An 18,110-nucleotide genomic window follows, 5' to 3' on the forward strand; every position below is an offset into this window, starting at 1 on the left:
CAGAGTTGGTGGCTCTAACATCCTACTATCTTTGGCTGCAATCCTATCCACCTGTTTTGTGCAACCGATTGCAAGCCAAGCGCTGCCTGGTTCTGAATTAATAGCTTGGGGGGGCGCGAAGCCCACTAAACTGTGTGATCCCAATGACAGAGCTGACTTTGCAGGAGCCTCCATCGGATTGGAACTTTCCTGTCCGATTGAGCTTAGTTAAGGCAGGGCCATTCTTAGCGTGGTGTTCACATGTTAGTTAGTGGGGCTGACTAGTTCTCTGGCAAGGGTGCCGTGCTCCGGCCTTCCTCCAAAGCGCCATCCTCGGAGGGGTAGTCATAGGCACCACTTTCAGCCAGCTCCTTTGGCGCGGCCCCAATTCTGCTCCGGGGAAATGGGGGTGGAGCGGAGCAGGGCAGCACTGCCTATCTCAATCACGTGGGGGGCCATGTAAACTCCACCAGATGGCTTCGCAGTTGCCGCCGCCACCGCCGGGGGAGATGAGCAGGCTGTTGCTCCTGTGGTCGCCTTCCCGCCGCTATGGAAGATAGCCTGGTCCGCATCTTTGGGGGCCTCAGCCTCCAGCAGCCCCGCCGTGCCCAAGGCAAGCCCCCCCTGCTTGCCACTTCAGCAAAGGGGGGAGAGCAGTCTTTTCCGAGGGGAGGAGAAGCCAGGACGGATCAGAGCTGGACGCGGGCAGGGCCGGTGCATGTGTTGCCTTAGGCTCCACTCTTCAACCAAGTCCCATTACGTGTGCGCGCATGCGCACGCGCATGCGCACATTTTGCGGCTCCCAGTTTTTTTTTCCTGAGGGAAACGGGTCCAAGTGGCTCTTTCACCATTTTAGGTTGACGACCCCTGGTATAGGTTATCTTTTCCATATCCAGTATTTCCTGTAAGTTTATTTTCATCTGGGTTAAATCATACTTCCTTGTATTGTTAAGATCCATCTTAAAATCTTTCACCTCTGTCTCGTATTCAATTGCCTGTTTTTTCTGCTCACTATTTTTATTTTTTGAGAATTTTTGTATTGTAAAGTTATATTGGAGATGTGTTCATGTATATTTTCCAAGTTATTTTTAATTTCCTCCTGGTTTGAGATCATTGTTATTTGGATTTGTTGCATCATAGTATAGATCTCCTTCTGGAAAGTATTTGTTTTTTCTTGATATATTCTTTCTGCAGATTTCTGGTTTTCCATGATAGCCAAAAATCAGGGTTTTTCTTTCTCTGCAGGTAGCTTTAGAGTTACACTTGAATTGGTATTTGTAATCCAGAAAGGTCAGGTTTTTTCCTAAAGTTTATAATTCTCACTTTATAAATATCCCAAAATGTTCTCTCTCTCTCTCTCTTTTTTTTTTTGTTTTTGTCGCAGCTGTTCTCTGTTATTAAGACATTGAAGGTCATCAAAAGCAAGTTATCTTTTCCTGGGCTTTACCAGCTCCTATAAAAGAGCAACTGCTGTTGCATATTTTCATCCACCACTAGGTGTCAGCACCAGTTCATTTTTCAGTAATAGACAATTGTTTACTTCTATTATTTACTTCTATTTTCATGGTTTAAAAGGAAAATCTTAATAATTTCCACCGATTTCAAACTTATCCAAATTAAGTCTTATATTCATTTCATTTCAGTATATTTCTATTTCCCCTGAAAAGTTTAATTAGCCGCTTCCATCTGCAGGAGGGTGGGACAGATTCCCCTCCTCATTTTCAGAGTTTTTTTGCTTCTTGGGGTTTTTCTTCCCCCCCCCCCGGAAATCAATTTTTCAAATAGAAGAGAGAAAACCACTATTCTTACCCAGTTCCAAACACATTGTTTACAATCAGCTTAAAGTAGTGCTTTTGGGCTTTGGCTGCTTGTAGCTTGGGCTAGACTCTGAAGTTAAGCTAGCCTTTCTCCTGCTGGTTTCTGGAGGGCTTTTCCCAAACTGATCAGATCAGCCATTGTCTCTCCATAATCAGCGGGACTGCCTTCCTTCTTTGTTGACTGTATGGTCCATTTAGGGTCCATTTAGGGTCCATTTAGGGTCCATTTAGGGTCCATTCAGGTCCATTTAGGGTCCCCTATCAGGCAGAAATCAGCCGTAGGGTACGGAGCCCCGTGATCCCTCAGCTGCTGCACAACTGCGCAAAACCGGAAGCCGTAAATGTAAAATCTTAATGTTTGCTTTGTTTTAAATATTACAGTTGGGGTTTTTTTCTGGGTAAGCAAAAATACCTCTATTTTATGTTTGCTTTTTAAAATTGTTTTCTTTTCATATGTACTTTAAAACACATAGCAAGAATTTAGACCACATAGCGCGGGCACCAAAAGGTTAATAAGTTATGAAAATCACAATATAGTTTAAAACTCTTCAGTAAGTTAATGATACTGTATTTAAAATGACACCTACCTGGTTTTTTAGTAAAGATATAAAGTCAAGGTCTATAAACAAGTCATGTACAGAGCTATCAACTCGCATATGTACAGAGATATCAACTGACAACTACAAGGAGATCAGCAATAGAAATTCAATGCTAAACTGAGCTACTTTTGGACACAAGTTTATAATCAACAATATGGTGTAGAATTATTATAGGTAAAGTATGGTTTGGCGCCTTATGCTGCATGTAGTTAATTTAAAAAAACTAACTAAATTGAAATAAGTGCACCTTCTTAAAACAAGAACATTATCCATAACACAAGCCATTTCTGTAGATGAAAGCAGTGAAATTAATCACAGCCTGTGCAAGTTGGACTTCAGTTCTAAGAAAGCAAGAATATTAAAATGTACACCCATAAAGATATTAAAGTATAAAGCTCTTCTTCCAATGCCCTATTAGTAGAAATAATTTACCATTGACAAAGTGGAATTCTGGGCTAACCATTAACTAGAGAGCTTAGTAGTGTAGATACTGTACTTGTTTCCTAAAGGAAAGCAGTGTTACCCTGAAAAAAATATGGTTCTCTTAAAACTCACTGCAGTGCAACCATTACAGACAATCCCATGACAAATGCTTTTAAGAATTCCTTAAGTAGAGCTGAAACACACTGACAACTTGGAACAAATGTGCCCTGTGTGTATGTGATCTTGGCAAGAATACTGGAAGAACCACATAGAGAGTACCTTCTCAATTAGCAATCTTGTATCAATGTATCTTGTTTTGTGCAATGGTTACTGTTCCCCATTACTTGTTCAGCATCACAAGACAACAAACCTTTAGTGCCAAGGACAAAAAAAGACACTTCACTATTTACAAGGAAGTCACTTTGCATAGAAAACCCAGCTTGCAAAGAATTACTTATTTTTTGTGAATATCCTCATGACGTATAATTTTGTATGTGATCCAGTAAAATATGTTGAAGATGAGAAAGGCAAGTGGGAAAGCAGCTCGGGATATTGTATCGATCCTTTTGGCATGGTCCACAAATTTCTTTTTGATGGAATCTGAATCTTTTGGCATGAGAGGTGGTGGAGGATTGGGAGGTGTAGCTTTGACTGTGGTACCATCTTTTACTTGTAGGCAGTGCTCCATCCCATAGCCACCAAAGTTAAATTGGCTATCACGAACTGCAACTTCTTCCTGAAGAAATAACAAAAAAAATTAAGAGAAATAACAAAAACAATCAATTTGACTAAATTCCATTATACAGTATGCTTTTAAGATGTCCTTCAACAGAATGAGAGAACTTGCCATGGCCAACTTGTTGCGGCCAACTCACCAAAGCCAATTTGCCATGGGAAAAATTGCCATGGCCAACTCACTGTGAGACAACTAGGGTGTTGGCTATTCCTGCCAGTTTAGTGTCAGTTTAGTCACCCCATTGCCGGCAATGGCAAAACCATCCCGATATGTTGCACGACGTCACGTGACATTGCGAGTTTGACATGTCTGCCCTAGATGATAGGCTCAAGATCCAGAGGGATCTTGACAGACTTGAACACTGGGCCCTATCTAAGAGAATGAAATTCAACATAGAGAAAAGTCAAGTCTTACACTTAGGTAAGAAAAACCAAAAATACACATATAGATTGGGTGAAACCAGGTTTAATAGCAACAACTGTGAGAGGGATCTTAGAGTCATAGTGGACAATCCATTAAATATGAGCCAACATAGTGGACAATCCATTAAATATGCGGCAGCCAAAAAAGCCAATGCAATCCTAAGTTGCATCAACAGAGGGATTCAATCAAGATCATGTGAGGTACTAATACCACTCTATAAAGCCCACACCTAGAATACTGCAACCAATTTTGGTCTCTACACTATATAAAAGATGTTGAGACTCTAGAAAAAGTGCAGAGAAGAGTAACAGAGATGATTAGGGGACTGGAGGCTAAAACATATGAAGAATGGTTACAGGAACTGAGCATAGCTAGTCTAGTGAAGGACTAGGGGAGACATAATAGCAGTGTTCCAATATTTGAGGGGCTGTCACAGGGAAGAGGGGGTCAACCAATTTTCCAAAGCACCTGAAGGCCAGACAAGGAATAACAGATGGAAACTGATCAAGAAGAGATTCAACCTAGAGAATAAGAAGAAATTTTCTGACAGTGAGAACAATCAACCAATGGAACAGACTGCCTTCAGATGTTGGTGCTTCATCACTGGGGGCTTTCAAGAAGAGACTGAACTGCCCTCTGTCAGAAATGGTGTAGGGCCATGGTGGCGAACCTATGGCACGCGTGCCACAGGTGGCACATGGAGCCCTCTCTGTGGGAGCACGTGCCGTCGCCCCAGTCCTAGGCCTCTGCTGCCATGTGCAAAAAAAAGGTTCAATCAATCAATTTCAACTTCTCGCAGGGAAAAAAAAGATCTCACAAAGTTGGAATTGCTTGATTGAACTTTATTTTCAGTCCCACACAGTGGCCGAGGAAGGGACGTGTTGAAGCTGGAAAAAAGGTGTCATGGGGGTGGGGGGACCGGCGGGAGCAGGGCGCTCCATGCATGGGGTGGGGTGGGGCCTCTTGCTTCCCCCCTGCCAGACACCTGCCGAAGCCGCACAGGGTAAGGTTGCCGCCCCCGCCTCTGCCCAGATGCCTTCACCTCCCCCAAGCGTTTTTTTTTACTAACCTGCCTTTCAGCTGCATTCCGTTTCTCCATTCGCTTCTCAGCCTTTGCTACATATTTGTGGGACAAAAAAAAGTCCCATGAGACTTTCTAACTTCTCGCGAGATCTTGTGAGAAGTTAAAAAGTCTGATAGAACTTTTTTTTTTTACCGATACAAACACGCGACGAAGGCTGAGAAGCAAACAGAGAAACGGAATGCAGCTGAAAGGCAGGTTAGTAAAAAACACTTGGGGAGGCGAGGGCATCTGGGTGGGGGCAGGGGCGGCAACCTTACCCTGCATGGTGGTGGAAGGGTGGGGCGCGTGCCCTTCCCATGCCAGGCCAGCCCCTGCAGCCCTGGGACGGGCATTCTAGGCAGCGGTGGGCAGGACGTTGAGGTGGGAGCCGGCAGGCTGGCTGACCAAAGCAGCAGGTGGAGTGCGGAGGCTTGGGGAGGGAGGGCGCTGAAGTGGGCGGTCAGGCCATTGGCAAGAGCAACGTGTCTGAGCAGAAAGCAGCCTCAGAACAAGTGGGACAGGTAAGGAAAGAAATCCTCGCTCCCCCCAGAAGTTGTGGATGCTCCATCACTGGAGGCTTTTAAGTAGAAAGTGGATATTACATTGTCTGGAATGGTATACATCCCCTGCTTGAGCAGGGGCTTGGACAAAAGACCTCAAAGGTCTCTTCCAACTCTGTTAGTCTTTGAGAGAAGCGCTGCCAACCTCTCCCCCTCCCCTCGTCCCTTCCTGGCCACAGAGGGAGGGAGGGAAGGAAGGAAGGAGGGAAACAGGAAGAAAGAAAGGGAAGGAAAGAAGGAAGGAGATGGGAATGAAAAGGAGGGAGGCAGGGAAGGAGAGAGGGAGAGAGGGAGGAAGGAAGGGAGGAAGGAAGGAAGGAGATTGGAATAAGATGGAGGGAGGGTCTGAGGAAAGTCCTGCCTTAGCACTTGGCCACCAGCAGCCCTATTGCCCTTTTGCCATCCCCTAGTGGTCTCCCATCCTCCTATTGGTGAGGATGCTTTAGTTACAAAGCCAGGTCTCCTTGCATGGAGAGGGAGTGGGCCTCCCTCTGACCCACACACTTTGCCCTCCTGCACCCACCATGAGCAACCTGGCCAAGGAGAACAAGCACAGAAACAGTATCCTTGAGGAGGAGGTAAACACAGCTGGGCACTCCCTCGGGGAAGTGCGGCTAGGGTAGGCAGGGCTGTAGGATCCAGGTGCTGTGGGAGCTCGAGAGCCGAGCTGGGCACTTGACCTCTGCTGCTCAGGCTCCAGGCAGTCCATGCCACCCTCCAGGGGCCCTCTGCATGGACTGAGGCTCAGTGAGGCTCCTTCAGTGGACCATGCCCCGGCGCTCACCCCGGTCCCACCCCCCTCCACTGGAGACCCTCAGATCCTGCCCAGGTCCACACAAGTGCCCCTGACGCGAGTGATGTTGAGCTGGCCACGCCCACCCAGTAGGCCACACCTACCCAGTGGACCACGCCCATCCGGCACCCGACGATAAATAAGTGGGGTTTGGGTTGCAGTTTGGGCACTCGGTCTCTAAAAGGTTTGCCATCACTGGTGTAGGGACTCCTGCTTGGGCAGGGGCTGGGACTAGATGACCCACAAGGTCCCTTCCAACTCTGCCATTCTGTTCTGTTCTGTTCGACATTGAATTTAGCATGACTTGGCTTTGAAGGATCCCTGCTTTGGTTTGCACTGTGAACAGTTTTTCTCTTTGCTGCACTCTTTCGTGGGCAATTCCCTTGTTCTTGGCAAGTCTTTTTTCTTACACATTATTTTACATCTTTTATGAAATTTTAAATTTACATGGACCTAAAATGGCTTGCTGAATCATCCTAGTATCAGTACAGTATCTTTTCATTAGAACACCCAACCAAAGCTTTGGAAGACCCCAGACAAGATATTCTGGTACTGATGCCTCGTATTTCTCTCCTAGAGTGATATTCAGAGCTTCAGGTATGTAGTGATGATCACATCATCATCCATTCACTTGTCCATTTTGAAGTTTTCTTAAATTAGTGGCTATCCCCAAAGAATCATAGAATTCTCTCAAGGTGAAAAGCCAACTTTTTGAGTCCAGGTTCTCCAACAAACAGGCTTTCTGTATAGGCCCCATCCTTACAATAGGAATGGGCAACCTGAAATACATGGACTTCATGGAGCCTCCAATACCTCCTGCCCAAGATGGAGAGACATAAATTCAAAGCCAGTGAAGTTTTAAACAAGCAAAACTAATACTGTAATATAGAGTTTAGCTAGAAATAGATATGATAATGATAAACAAATTCCACAGAAAGCTGCAAATTTGAGTTTAAAATAATTCTTTCTCGAAGATTTTTTTTCCATTCTAAAATGGTAACAGGTTTATATAAAAGTAAAGTACTATGATAAATCTGGATTATGTAGAATTTCCTTCTAAACCTTTAATTACAGTTTTGTAAGAATGTGGTGAAGCAATGCCAAAGCTGCTTTCTTTTTTACATGCAAAACCCAGGTCAAAAGATTAATTAAAGAAGTAAGGAGTCCATATTTTGTATTTTAAATTTATTTGCATGCTCTCAGCTATGATAATAATTTATTATATGAATTACACTTTTGACTTTTTAGCATTTCTCAAGAATGATGAGTTTCTGCTTTCTACAGGACAGATTGAAGTTCCTGATGAATTGAATGATTAAAGGTGGTATAGAAAAAAATAGATAATAAAGGCTAACTCAACTTTCCATCACCCACTTCCTTTGCTTAAAAAAAACATTATGAGTTCTGAAAGTTCTGTAGTACATATTTAATAGTTTAAACAAATGAGTATTATACCAATGGAACAGTTTTACTTCCTCCTTTATCTACAGTAATTGTGGTTTGGTAAGGATTTTGAAAATATTCAGTTACAGATACATATATTCCTTATAAACTTCTCTAGTGAAAAAATAAAGAAGAATTTTAATAGTTATTCTGTCCATTAAGAAAAATGATGTAGTAGATTGACATAAATATATATTTGAATATATTTCCTTATTACCAGTTATATTTTGAATGTTTCTGTGCATTAAAAGATTAAGATTTTGTGCCCAACAATTACTGATGTGCCAGCAATATGTTTTACACCAGGTACTAATAACAATATTATATTATTTACAGGACTTCTGCTTTTGTGCTGTAGTGTACAGCTGCAAGATACTGGAGCTCCGCACCCCACGGCCAGTTTCGCCCTGCCAGGAGGACCTAAGTGGGTCTGAAGTTGCCCCAAAGAGGTGACCATGAAAGAGGGGCACTCCCTCTTTGATCACGAAATGGTGGTGGTTATTTTGTTCAATCTAGGGGAAGCCCTCCAACCCAACAGTAGAAAGGCTAGCTGTACATCAGCATCTAGCCCAAGCTACATGCAGCCGAAGTCCAAGAGTACAAACCAGAACATCGGTGAACAGCGTGCTTGGAACTGGTGAAAGTATTGATCTTCTCTCTTCTACCTTTTAACTGAATCCTTGGAAAAGACCCCCAAAGTAAGAAAACCTCCGAAAGTGGAGGGAGGGGACTACACCCCCCACTCCCTCATAGACGGAATCGGCGAATTAATACTAAGGGAAAGAAATATATGGAAATTAAATTTAAAATACTACAGTTTGGATAAATCTAGAAACTAAAAAACCTGTTAAGACTATACCCTAAAGGGTTTTGATGAAATTATAAAAAGTATATAACAATAATAACTTTTTGTCTGAAAAAACTGGAAAATAAACAACTACTGACACCTAGTGGAGAATCAGAGCACAGAACACTAACAATAATGACTCAGAAATTGGCAGGATGCCCAGAAACAAAGAATAATCTGTTACCTTGAATTTTAAATAACTTTTAAGAAGACAACTGGGAACAGAAAGAGCTGGGCCAGCTATAAAAAAATGTCTGAAAAAAAAATATAGACTGTTGTCTAAATCTAAGAATTGCTTATAGAATAAGAAAATCTTTGGCTTTTGGCTAATCTTTTAGAGGAGAATTTACAGGAAGGACTTAAGGTAGCTAAACATACTGAACTGCAACTTTGACTGATTAATAATTGATCCCTGAATAAAAAAATTGTTACAAAAATATTGCCTGTACTACTAATTATAGAGACTAAAATATTGATGAAAGACTATTTGAAGGGGGGAGACAACATGGATATCGTATACCTATCAAAAAATGACAGACCACCACATTCAATATTTACCACTTCGGCAAAACCGGCAGCTAATTTTTTATTGCCCAGGCCCAGAATAGACTTTCGGAAGTGGCATCCACACAGAGAACCAGTTGTTCACATATTTGAATCCCACCACTGGGCAAGACAAATACTTTTCAAGAGGAAATGTATGCAATGTTATGACAGATACAAATGTCAATAGATTTAAACCATGAGGAAATCAAAACCAACTTTGACAACATAAATAAGCACATTTCTAACCTAAATCTACAATCAAAAAACACCCAGAAAATGACAGTGAAGGAACAAACAAATCAGATAACAGAACACAAATTAGAAGAACATGAAGCTACAAATGAAAAGAATTACAATTTAATACAAACAGGAAAAAATCTACAAGACTTTGATATAACAACAAAAATGGAATGGGCTATAGAATTCCTAGGAGAATCATCAGAGTTTAGGAGACAGAAAGTATATATTTTACCTATTTTATCTTCTTTATTCCCAACAATACTTACAAGAACACAGGAACTGCTGGGCAAGTGGAATATATCAACTTGGAAAGCGACTCGACAAAAGAAGAAAGCTAGAGACAGATTCAAGAGACTTGAATCGCCCTACTAGTTGGAGTATTACATGAGCAAATACTTGTTTGAATATAGTTAAAAGAATAGAGAACTTTGAACATAAAGGGGCTTTATAACAAGAGGGATAAGAGATTTAAGCAGTATAGTATGTTTTACAATATATGAAATGTAAAAATATTGGGATGATGTAACTTTTATAAACGTAAGTGAAATATAAGCTGATCAGAAAGAATGTTATATGCAGATGCTATAAGATAGATAAGAAGTATAGTATTTTTTATAACACACGAAATATGAAAATATTGGGATGGTGTACTGAAATGGAAAAATTTGGATATTTAGATGATTAGCATTGAGAAAATCATGACTGATAAGAATGGATTGAATATAAAGGGGAAATTAAGCTTAAACAAAAACCACGAAAATAGGATGCATGGTGAACTAATGAGATGATTTTTATAAGAATAATATAAGCTGATAAAAAAGTTATACAGATGTTATCACTATCTGTACAAATATGAAAAATGTCTACATTTAATCATTTATACATAGAAATATTAAGAATTATATTTGTTTAAGGTTGAAGAAGGAGAATACAATTGGGAGAAGGGAAGATCAAAGAAATATAATATAAATTAATATACTAATTATGGAAGTATCAAAATCAATCATTATTGATTGTTAATTAATTATTATTGTTTTTTTCCCACATATATAAACCAAGACAACAAGCTGTATACCAGGCACTGGAGATTGTTATTGTAAAAAACCAATAAAATATTTTTTTTAAAAACAATATTATATTATTTACAAACCTGCAAACAGGTTGTAAACAGGAGGGTGATGGTCTGTTTTTCACTTTTTCATTTTGAATGATAAGGAGCTACTGATAGAAGGATAGCAAACAGTCAAATAGAAAAAAACATTTAAACATTAGGTTTTGGATAGAAGAAAAGAAGTAACTCCAGTTCCATGTTTTTTCCAATGATTAAATACATGGCCCTTGAAGACTCTCTGAGAGACATAAGTTCAACTTGATATATGCTTTTTCCAGAAGAATAGTGATGAAGAAAAGCCTGAAGAAACATCACATCTGGGATGCCCTGGTGTGTGGATAAAAGGACTGAAACTTCAATGGATGGAGCTTATTTAAGTCTCCATGGCTATATGGAGCAGCCTAGCAGGCAAGAGTAGAACCCTGGTTGCAAGCATCCAGATGCCCACTAGATGGTAGTAAAGAGATATATGATAGTGCCACCCTTGGAATAGAGGTTCCCACACTTGATTCTGGGCATAACAGAAGTTCTCTTGAACAGAACAGAACAGAGCTGGAAGGGACCTTGGAGGTCTTCTAGTCCAGCCCCCTGCTCAAGCAGGAGAACCTATACCACCTCAGACAGGTGGTTGTCTAGTCTCTTCTTCTTTGTTCGATAGGCTCATTGTTCGAGTTTGTCAAGATCTAGTTATGACTTTGTTTGCTTCTAGTTGTTTGCAGATCTGTTTTTTGATTATCTTTTTTAGGATCTTCCCAGGTATTGATGTTAAACTGATTGGTCTGTAGTTTCCTGGGTCCATTTTTTTTTCCTTTCCCTTTTTCAATCCTCAGGTACTTCCCCAGTGCTTCAGGATTTATGAAAGATGTGGTGCAATGGTTCTGAGATAACATCTGCCAGCTGTTTCAGAACTCTGGGATGCAATCTGTCAGGTCCCGGTGATTTATACTCATCAAGGTCAGATAGGAGTTCTCTTACCATTTTCTTGCTTATTTTAATTTTTGTTTCTAGTATGTCTTTTGCAGTCTTTTTTTTTTGGTATGTTAGGCTATAGTTTCTTTTTGTGTGAAGACTGACACAAAGTATGAGTTGAGCAGCTCTGCTTTCTCCCTGTTGCCTGTAATTTCCTTGCCATCTTCTCTCTTTAGTGGGCCTACAGTTTCCTTGACTTTTTCTTGTTGTTAATATGTTGGAAGAAACTTTTTTTTATTGTCCTTGATTTCTGTTGCAAGTCTTTGTTTGTTCTGAACCTTTGCTTTCCTGACTTCTTTTTTGCATGTTCAGGCTGTCTGCTGATAATCAGCCTTGGTTATGTGCCCCTCTTTCCATTTTTTGTATTTGTCCTTTTTGTCTTTCAGTTTGTTAGAAAGATCTTTGTGCAGCCATGCTGGTTTCTTTTTGGATTTCTTGTTTTTCTTTCTCAGTGGTATGGTGCTAGTCTGGGCTTTTGTGATCGCCTTTTTCAGGATTTCCCACGCTTCTTGGTTTTTTTTCCCCTTTAGGATTTTCATTCATGGGATCTTTCCTAGGTTCCCTCTGAGTTTGTTAAAGTCAGCTCTTTTGAAGTTTAAGACATTGGTTGGATTGTTTTCTGTGCTAGTGTTTGCATTATGTTAAATTCCAGTATGATGTGGTCACTTTCACCCAAGGTTCCGGCAATTTCAATTCCCTCTATCACTTCTTCTCTATTTGTAAGGATTAAGTCCAGTATGGCTTTATGTCTACTTCCCTCCTCCACCTTTTGGGTGACAAAGTTGTCGGCTAGGCTGGTTAGGAATTTGTTTGATCTCCGACTCACTGCAGAGTTTGTCTCCCACTTGATATCTGGATAGTTGAAGTCTCCCATTACTACTGTGGTGTGCAAAATTTATTATGCTTGGCTTACCAAGCATAGAATTCCTAGTTAATTAAAGAATTCTGGGTTAAAGAAAGGAAGTTAACTCTAGAGGTGGAAAAAAGAAACCCTAACTTCCTACAAGATAAACATAGAAACAAATTAATAAAATTAGTAGAAATAAAGACTTGGGAACTAAGAAAAGAGAACTCTAGTTGGTAATCTCTATGTGCATGTGGGCATAATTAAAGGATATTTTTCAAAACAAATTTATATTAACCTTAAAAATAATTGTATGCTTATTTTTGTTTTCTGTATCTTCATCAATTGTTCTTGCCCTATTTTTAAGGCACAAAAGAATAATGCACACCTATGAACAAAAACGGGAGTATTTGCACTTGGCAAATTACAGTTGTGATGGTCCCTGCTGATTATAAGCAAGTTGTATGTCAGACCCAGTCAGCTGAAAGACAACCCGTTTGCTATAAATAATCAATCAGGCACTAGTTATAAGTCACTGTGGTTGCTGTTGAACAGTCATCCCCTGTTGTGCAACTGTCTACTGTGACTTGAGATGTATGAAATTGTGCAAAACAGATATGTAAAATTAAGCAGTAAACTAGCCACAACATTCTGTTTTTTATGTACTGAGGTAACCTACCAGAGATCCCTGAAAAATATACAAGTTGCATTCCAAGTTTTAAAAATATGATAGATCTAAAACAGTTTTGATCATCATGTACTTTCTAGTTCTAACTCTAGTTTAGTTCGATAATGCAATTGCAAGCTACCATTTTCAAAAGCCTCATTCAAATTGCTTTTGAAATAATCAGTGAGATGGGATAGAGGGGGAACTCATCAAATTTGCAGACGACACAAAGCTGGCAGAAATAGCCAACACTCCAGAAGACAGGCTTAAGATACAGAAGGATCTGGACAGACTTGAACACTGGGCACTATCTAACAAAATGAAATTCAATGGTGAAAAAAGCAAGGTTCTACATTTAGGCAAGAAAAACCAATTGCACAAGTACAGCATAGGTGGCACCTTGCTCAATAGTAGTAACTGTGAGAGGAACCTCGGAGTCNGAAGGCAGGACAAGAAGCAACGGGTGGAAACTAATCAAGGAGAGAAGCAATCTAGAACTAAGGAGAAACTTCCTGACAGTGAGAACAATTAACCAGTGGAACAACCTGCCTCCAGAAGCGGTGAATGCTCCAACACTGGAAGTTTTTAAGAAGAGACTGGACAGCCATTTGTCCGAAATGGTATAGGGTTTCCTGTCTGAGCAGTGGGTTGGACTAGATGACCTTCAAGGTCCCTTCCAACTTTACTATTATTATTATTATTATTATTATTATTATTATTATTATTATTATTATTATTATTATTATTATTATTATTATTATTATTATTCTTAGTTCTTTATTAAGTCTAGCTAGAACAGGGGTGTCAAACTCAATTTCATTGAGGGCCGCATCAGCATTGTGGTTGCCCTCGGGGGGCCAGGCAGATGTGACCGGGATGGGCATGGCCTACTGGGAGGGTGTGGCTGGGGTGGGCATGGCCTACTGGGTGGGCGTAGCCAGCTCTACATCACTTGCTTCAGCAGTGCCTGGGCAGGACTGGGGCAGATTTGAGGGTCTCCGGTGGAGAAGGGTGGGACTGGGGCGAGCGCCGGGACATGGTCCCTCCCACCTTCCTGTCCTTTCTTCCTCTGTTCCTTCCTTCGTCCCTCCCTCCCTTCCTCCCACTCTCCCTCCCTCTCTCCGTTTCTTCCTTCCTCTGTTCCTTCCTTCTTTCCTCTCTCCCTTTTTTCCCTCTCTCCCACCCTCTGTTCCTTTCTCTGTTCCTCCCACCCTCCATTGCTCCATCCCTTCCTTTGCTTTCTCATCTCTTTCCTTCCCCCACACTCAGGAAGGGGTGATGGGAGGGGGAGAGATTGCCAGCACTAACATGCTGCTGCCGGCCATTCCTATACCATGTGGGCGGGCAGGAGTGGTCCCATTGAAAGGGATGCCTCGTGGCTGCGAGGCTGGAGGTGCTGGTGGGAGGGGGGTAGCATAGTGGAGAGGGGAGTTGGCGGGATTGACGCTGGCTGGGAGGCTTTGCTGGAGCTCTGAGTATTCGGCAGAGAGGTCGGGAGCTCCGGCGGCCTCCGCAGTGGCTGGTGGCAGGGTGGGGCTTTTGGGGAGGGATTTTTAAAGGGGAAGAGGAGATTGACTGGGGGAAGAAGATTTTATTTTCTCTCTTCTGGAGACGAAAGCCAGGAGGGAGAGTGAGATAGGAAGTTGGCAAAAAAGCTTTTTATTCTTTCTCTGGAGACAATAAAAAGCCTTTTTACCAACTTCCTACCTCACTCTCCCTCCTTCTGGCTTGCCTCTCCAGAAGAGAGAAAATAAAATCTCCAGTCAATCTCCCCTTTAAAAATCCCTCCCCAAGAGCCCCACCCTGCCGCCAGCCAATGCAGAGGCCACCGGAGCTCCCGCAAAGCCTCCCACCAGCGTCGATCCCCCTCAACTCCCCTTTCTGCTACAAAAGGAATGATGGTTCCACAGGGCAGATCTGGAATCAGCAAGGAGCTGCCTTGCCACCTCTGCCCCGCCCCCTGGGTGTGCGCACAGGAGACGTCCAGCGCTGGCATCCTGGGTGATGTCAGTCTGTGGAACAAGACAGCCAGCAGGGGAGCTGGACTCTGCTTGTGCACGTACCCAGGGGGCGGGACAGGGCTGCCCCATGGATTTAAGACTGAGCGCGTTCTGGCTTTGATGGACGCAACCAGATTGTAGATCAGTGCCGAGATGCGGTGGGCTGGTCCTTTGCTGTTTCCAGAGCAGGTCCCGGGCCGGATGGAACCACATATCGGGCCAGATCTGGCCTGCGGGTCTTGTGTTTGACATGTCTGAGCTAGAAGGATGGGTTTCCAGGTTTCCCCACTTTTAAAACCAACTTTAAATTTTCCATGATTTTCCATATGTGTGTTAATTTTAATTTTATCAATTATTGCTAAGTAATATCATTATGTATATGAACTACTTGTATACAGATAGTCTTCAAGTTACAACAGTTCATTTAGTGACCGTTCCAAGTTGCAACGCACTGAAAAAATTATGACTGTTTGCAGCATCCCCATGGTCACATGATTTACATTTGGATGCTTGGCATCTGGTTCATGTTTATGACAGTTGCAGTGTCCCGGATCATGTGATCACTTTTTGCAACCTTCTAACAATGGGGAAACCAGGTTCACTTAACAATTTTGTTACTAATTTAACAACTTCAGTGATTCACTTAGCAAATGTGACAAGAAAAGTCATAAAATGGGGCAAAACTCCCCATAAATTTTGGGCTCAATTGTGGTCATAGGTTGAAGACTACCTGAATATATTTATGATAATTTTAGTGTGAAAAATTTTACGTCTTGGTGAAAGACAGTGGTGAGTAGGGTTCTGTGCTATAATTTACCAAGCACCTAAATTTTATACAGGATATGTACATCAGGGAGGAATTCTGAACACTGTTTGAAACTGGACTTGGGAGACTACTTAGGAGAGAGGTTAGAGGGTTGGTCATAAAAGTTGAAACCAATGATGCTGTCTTGGGAGGGATCAGTGTCAACTAGTCTGTATTTCGTTTCTGTGTTTGGGTAACAGAAAGATAATATCTCACATTACAAGGCTTTATGATATCTCATCTTGCCATTTATATTGTTAAAGTATTGCTCTTTGATGAAGCATTCAAATCTTTTAATTTTTTTAAAAACCTCTTCAACTTCAGATGACAGTATTAAGTGCATTTGAATTTCCAAACATGCTTTTGTGGCACTTAAAAATTAAATGCGTAATTTCTGTGGTGCATCAAGAGGATGCTAAGCATCATATACTGCAGTATTATAAATCATCTACAGCTGGATATGACATTCAATTTCAGTTATTTCATTATTTACAAAGGAACAGGAAGAAATCCATTAGGCATATGTATAGGAAGTTACTGAGTACTAAAGAGCTTTTTAGTTTTTATCTGCATAACTAAAGGAGTCTAAATTACAATATTGTGAATATGCCAGTGCACATCAATCAGAAAACCATGAGTTCAATCCATAGAAAGTGATTTTAAATGAGTGGTAGAATCTTCCTAAATTATGTTGCAGGATTTAGAATAGAATAGAGCTGGAAGGGACCTTGGAGGTCTTCTAGTCCAGTCCCCTGCTTGAGCAGGAGAACCTATACCAGTGGTGGCGAACCTATGGCACGAGTGCCAGAGGTGGCACTCAGAGCTCTCTCTGTGGGCATACATGCCGTCGCCCCAGCTCTGCCTCCCCCCACAGCCCCCTCATCAGCAGCCCCTCCGGAGGAAAGTCACCCCCGGGTGCGGCCCGGACAGAGCACCGCAGCCAAACACATGGCAGCTGGGCAGCAGATGATGCTGCGGGGCGTGGGCAGAGGGTGTGGCCACCATGGCACTGCAGGGCCACCTGGGCAATCTGCAGCGGGCTGTGGATGGCCCTGAGAGCGGGAAGGGTGAGGGTGGAGCAGGGTGGGGGTAGCCGGGCGGAGTGGGGGCAGGCTGGGGGCGGGGAAGTTTTGGGCACTTGATCTCTAAAAGGTTCGCCATCACTGACCTACACCATTTCAGACAAGTGACTGTCCAGTCTCTTCCTAAAAATCTCCAGTGATGGAGCACCCACGATTTCTGAATGCAAGCTGTTCCACTGGTTAATTGTCCTCACTGTCAGGAAGTTTCTCCTTAATTCCAGGTTGTTTCTCTCTTTGGTCAGTTTCCAACAATTGTTTCTTGTCTTGCCCTCTGGTGCTTTGGAGAATAGTTTGACGCCCTCTTCTTTGTGGCAGCCCCTCAAATACTGGAATACTGCTATCATGTCACCCAGTGGTGGGATTCAGCCAGTGGTGGGATTCAGCCAGTTCGCACCACTTCGGCAGAACAGGTAGCTAATTTTTTGTTGCCCAGGCCCAGAATGGACTTCCGAACACGGCATCCACACAGAGAACTGGTTGTTCACATAAGAGAGACATCTCCCTTCCCTGGGGATAGGATTAACCTTTTCCTGCCAGGAAAAGACCAGGCTAGAAAATTACAAAAACAAAAGCTCCATTTAATCTTATCAAAATTTCAATAGCCCAGAAAGGGTATAAAGATTGCACCCCTTGTCCATCTAGCTACCTAGCTAGGCTGGAACCCAATCACTGCGTCACTATGCTTCTTGGCTTCCAAAAATAAAGGTTCCACTTTCTGGCAGCTTGCTTCACTTTGTGTCCATTTCTTTCAGCGTTGACCGTTTAGTCCCGGCTGGAAAAACAAACCGGAGAATTTTCTTTCCGCAGAGTCAAAGACTGAAAGGTTGAGAAGAATCTTGGAAATCTGTTCCAGTATTCTGTTCAGTGCATACATTCACTACTATACTCCTTTTAACCTCTATTTAAACACTCCCAGCCAAGGAGAATTTACTGCCTTCCAGTGTAACATGCTCCATTGTTAAACACTGTTTGGTGTTAGGAAACTTTTCCAGATGGGCAGCTAAAAATCTATTTACTTATTCATTTAAATTATTGTCCTTTTTTCTAGAATAATTCTGAACCATTCTGCTCCATTTTCTATATGGCAGGTCTTCAAATACCTGAAGGCAGCTATATGATTTCACATTCTTTTCCAAGTTAACATTCCTAACATCTCCAACCAT

The 18,110-nt window shown here is 42.0% G+C and overlaps 1 protein-coding gene across 1 annotated transcript in view; it reads right to left on the bottom strand.

Annotated features, from left to right (window-relative positions):
- Positions 1-3,194: 3,194 nt before the first annotated feature.
- The window catches only part of GLRA2 (glycine receptor alpha 2), a 133,755-nt gene continuing 118,839 nt past the window's right edge, over positions 3,195-18,110 (bottom strand). Inside the window, exons 10-12 of the mRNA XM_015818911.1 lie at positions 13,354-13,367; positions 7,125-7,131; positions 3,195-3,554 (exon numbers count right to left, since the gene is read on the bottom strand). Of these exons, the coding sequence (XP_015674397.1) occupies positions 3,273-3,554; positions 7,125-7,131; positions 13,354-13,367 (303 nt within the window). The 3' untranslated portion in view covers positions 3,195-3,272. The remainder of the gene's footprint in view (positions 3,555-7,124; positions 7,132-13,353; positions 13,368-18,110) is intronic.

This window comes from Protobothrops mucrosquamatus, unplaced genomic scaffold (assembly GCF_001527695.2).
Source record: "Protobothrops mucrosquamatus isolate PMUCROS unplaced genomic scaffold, P.Mucros_1.0 scaffold816, whole genome shotgun sequence".
Lineage (NCBI taxonomy): Eukaryota > Metazoa > Chordata > Lepidosauria > Squamata > Viperidae > Protobothrops > Protobothrops mucrosquamatus.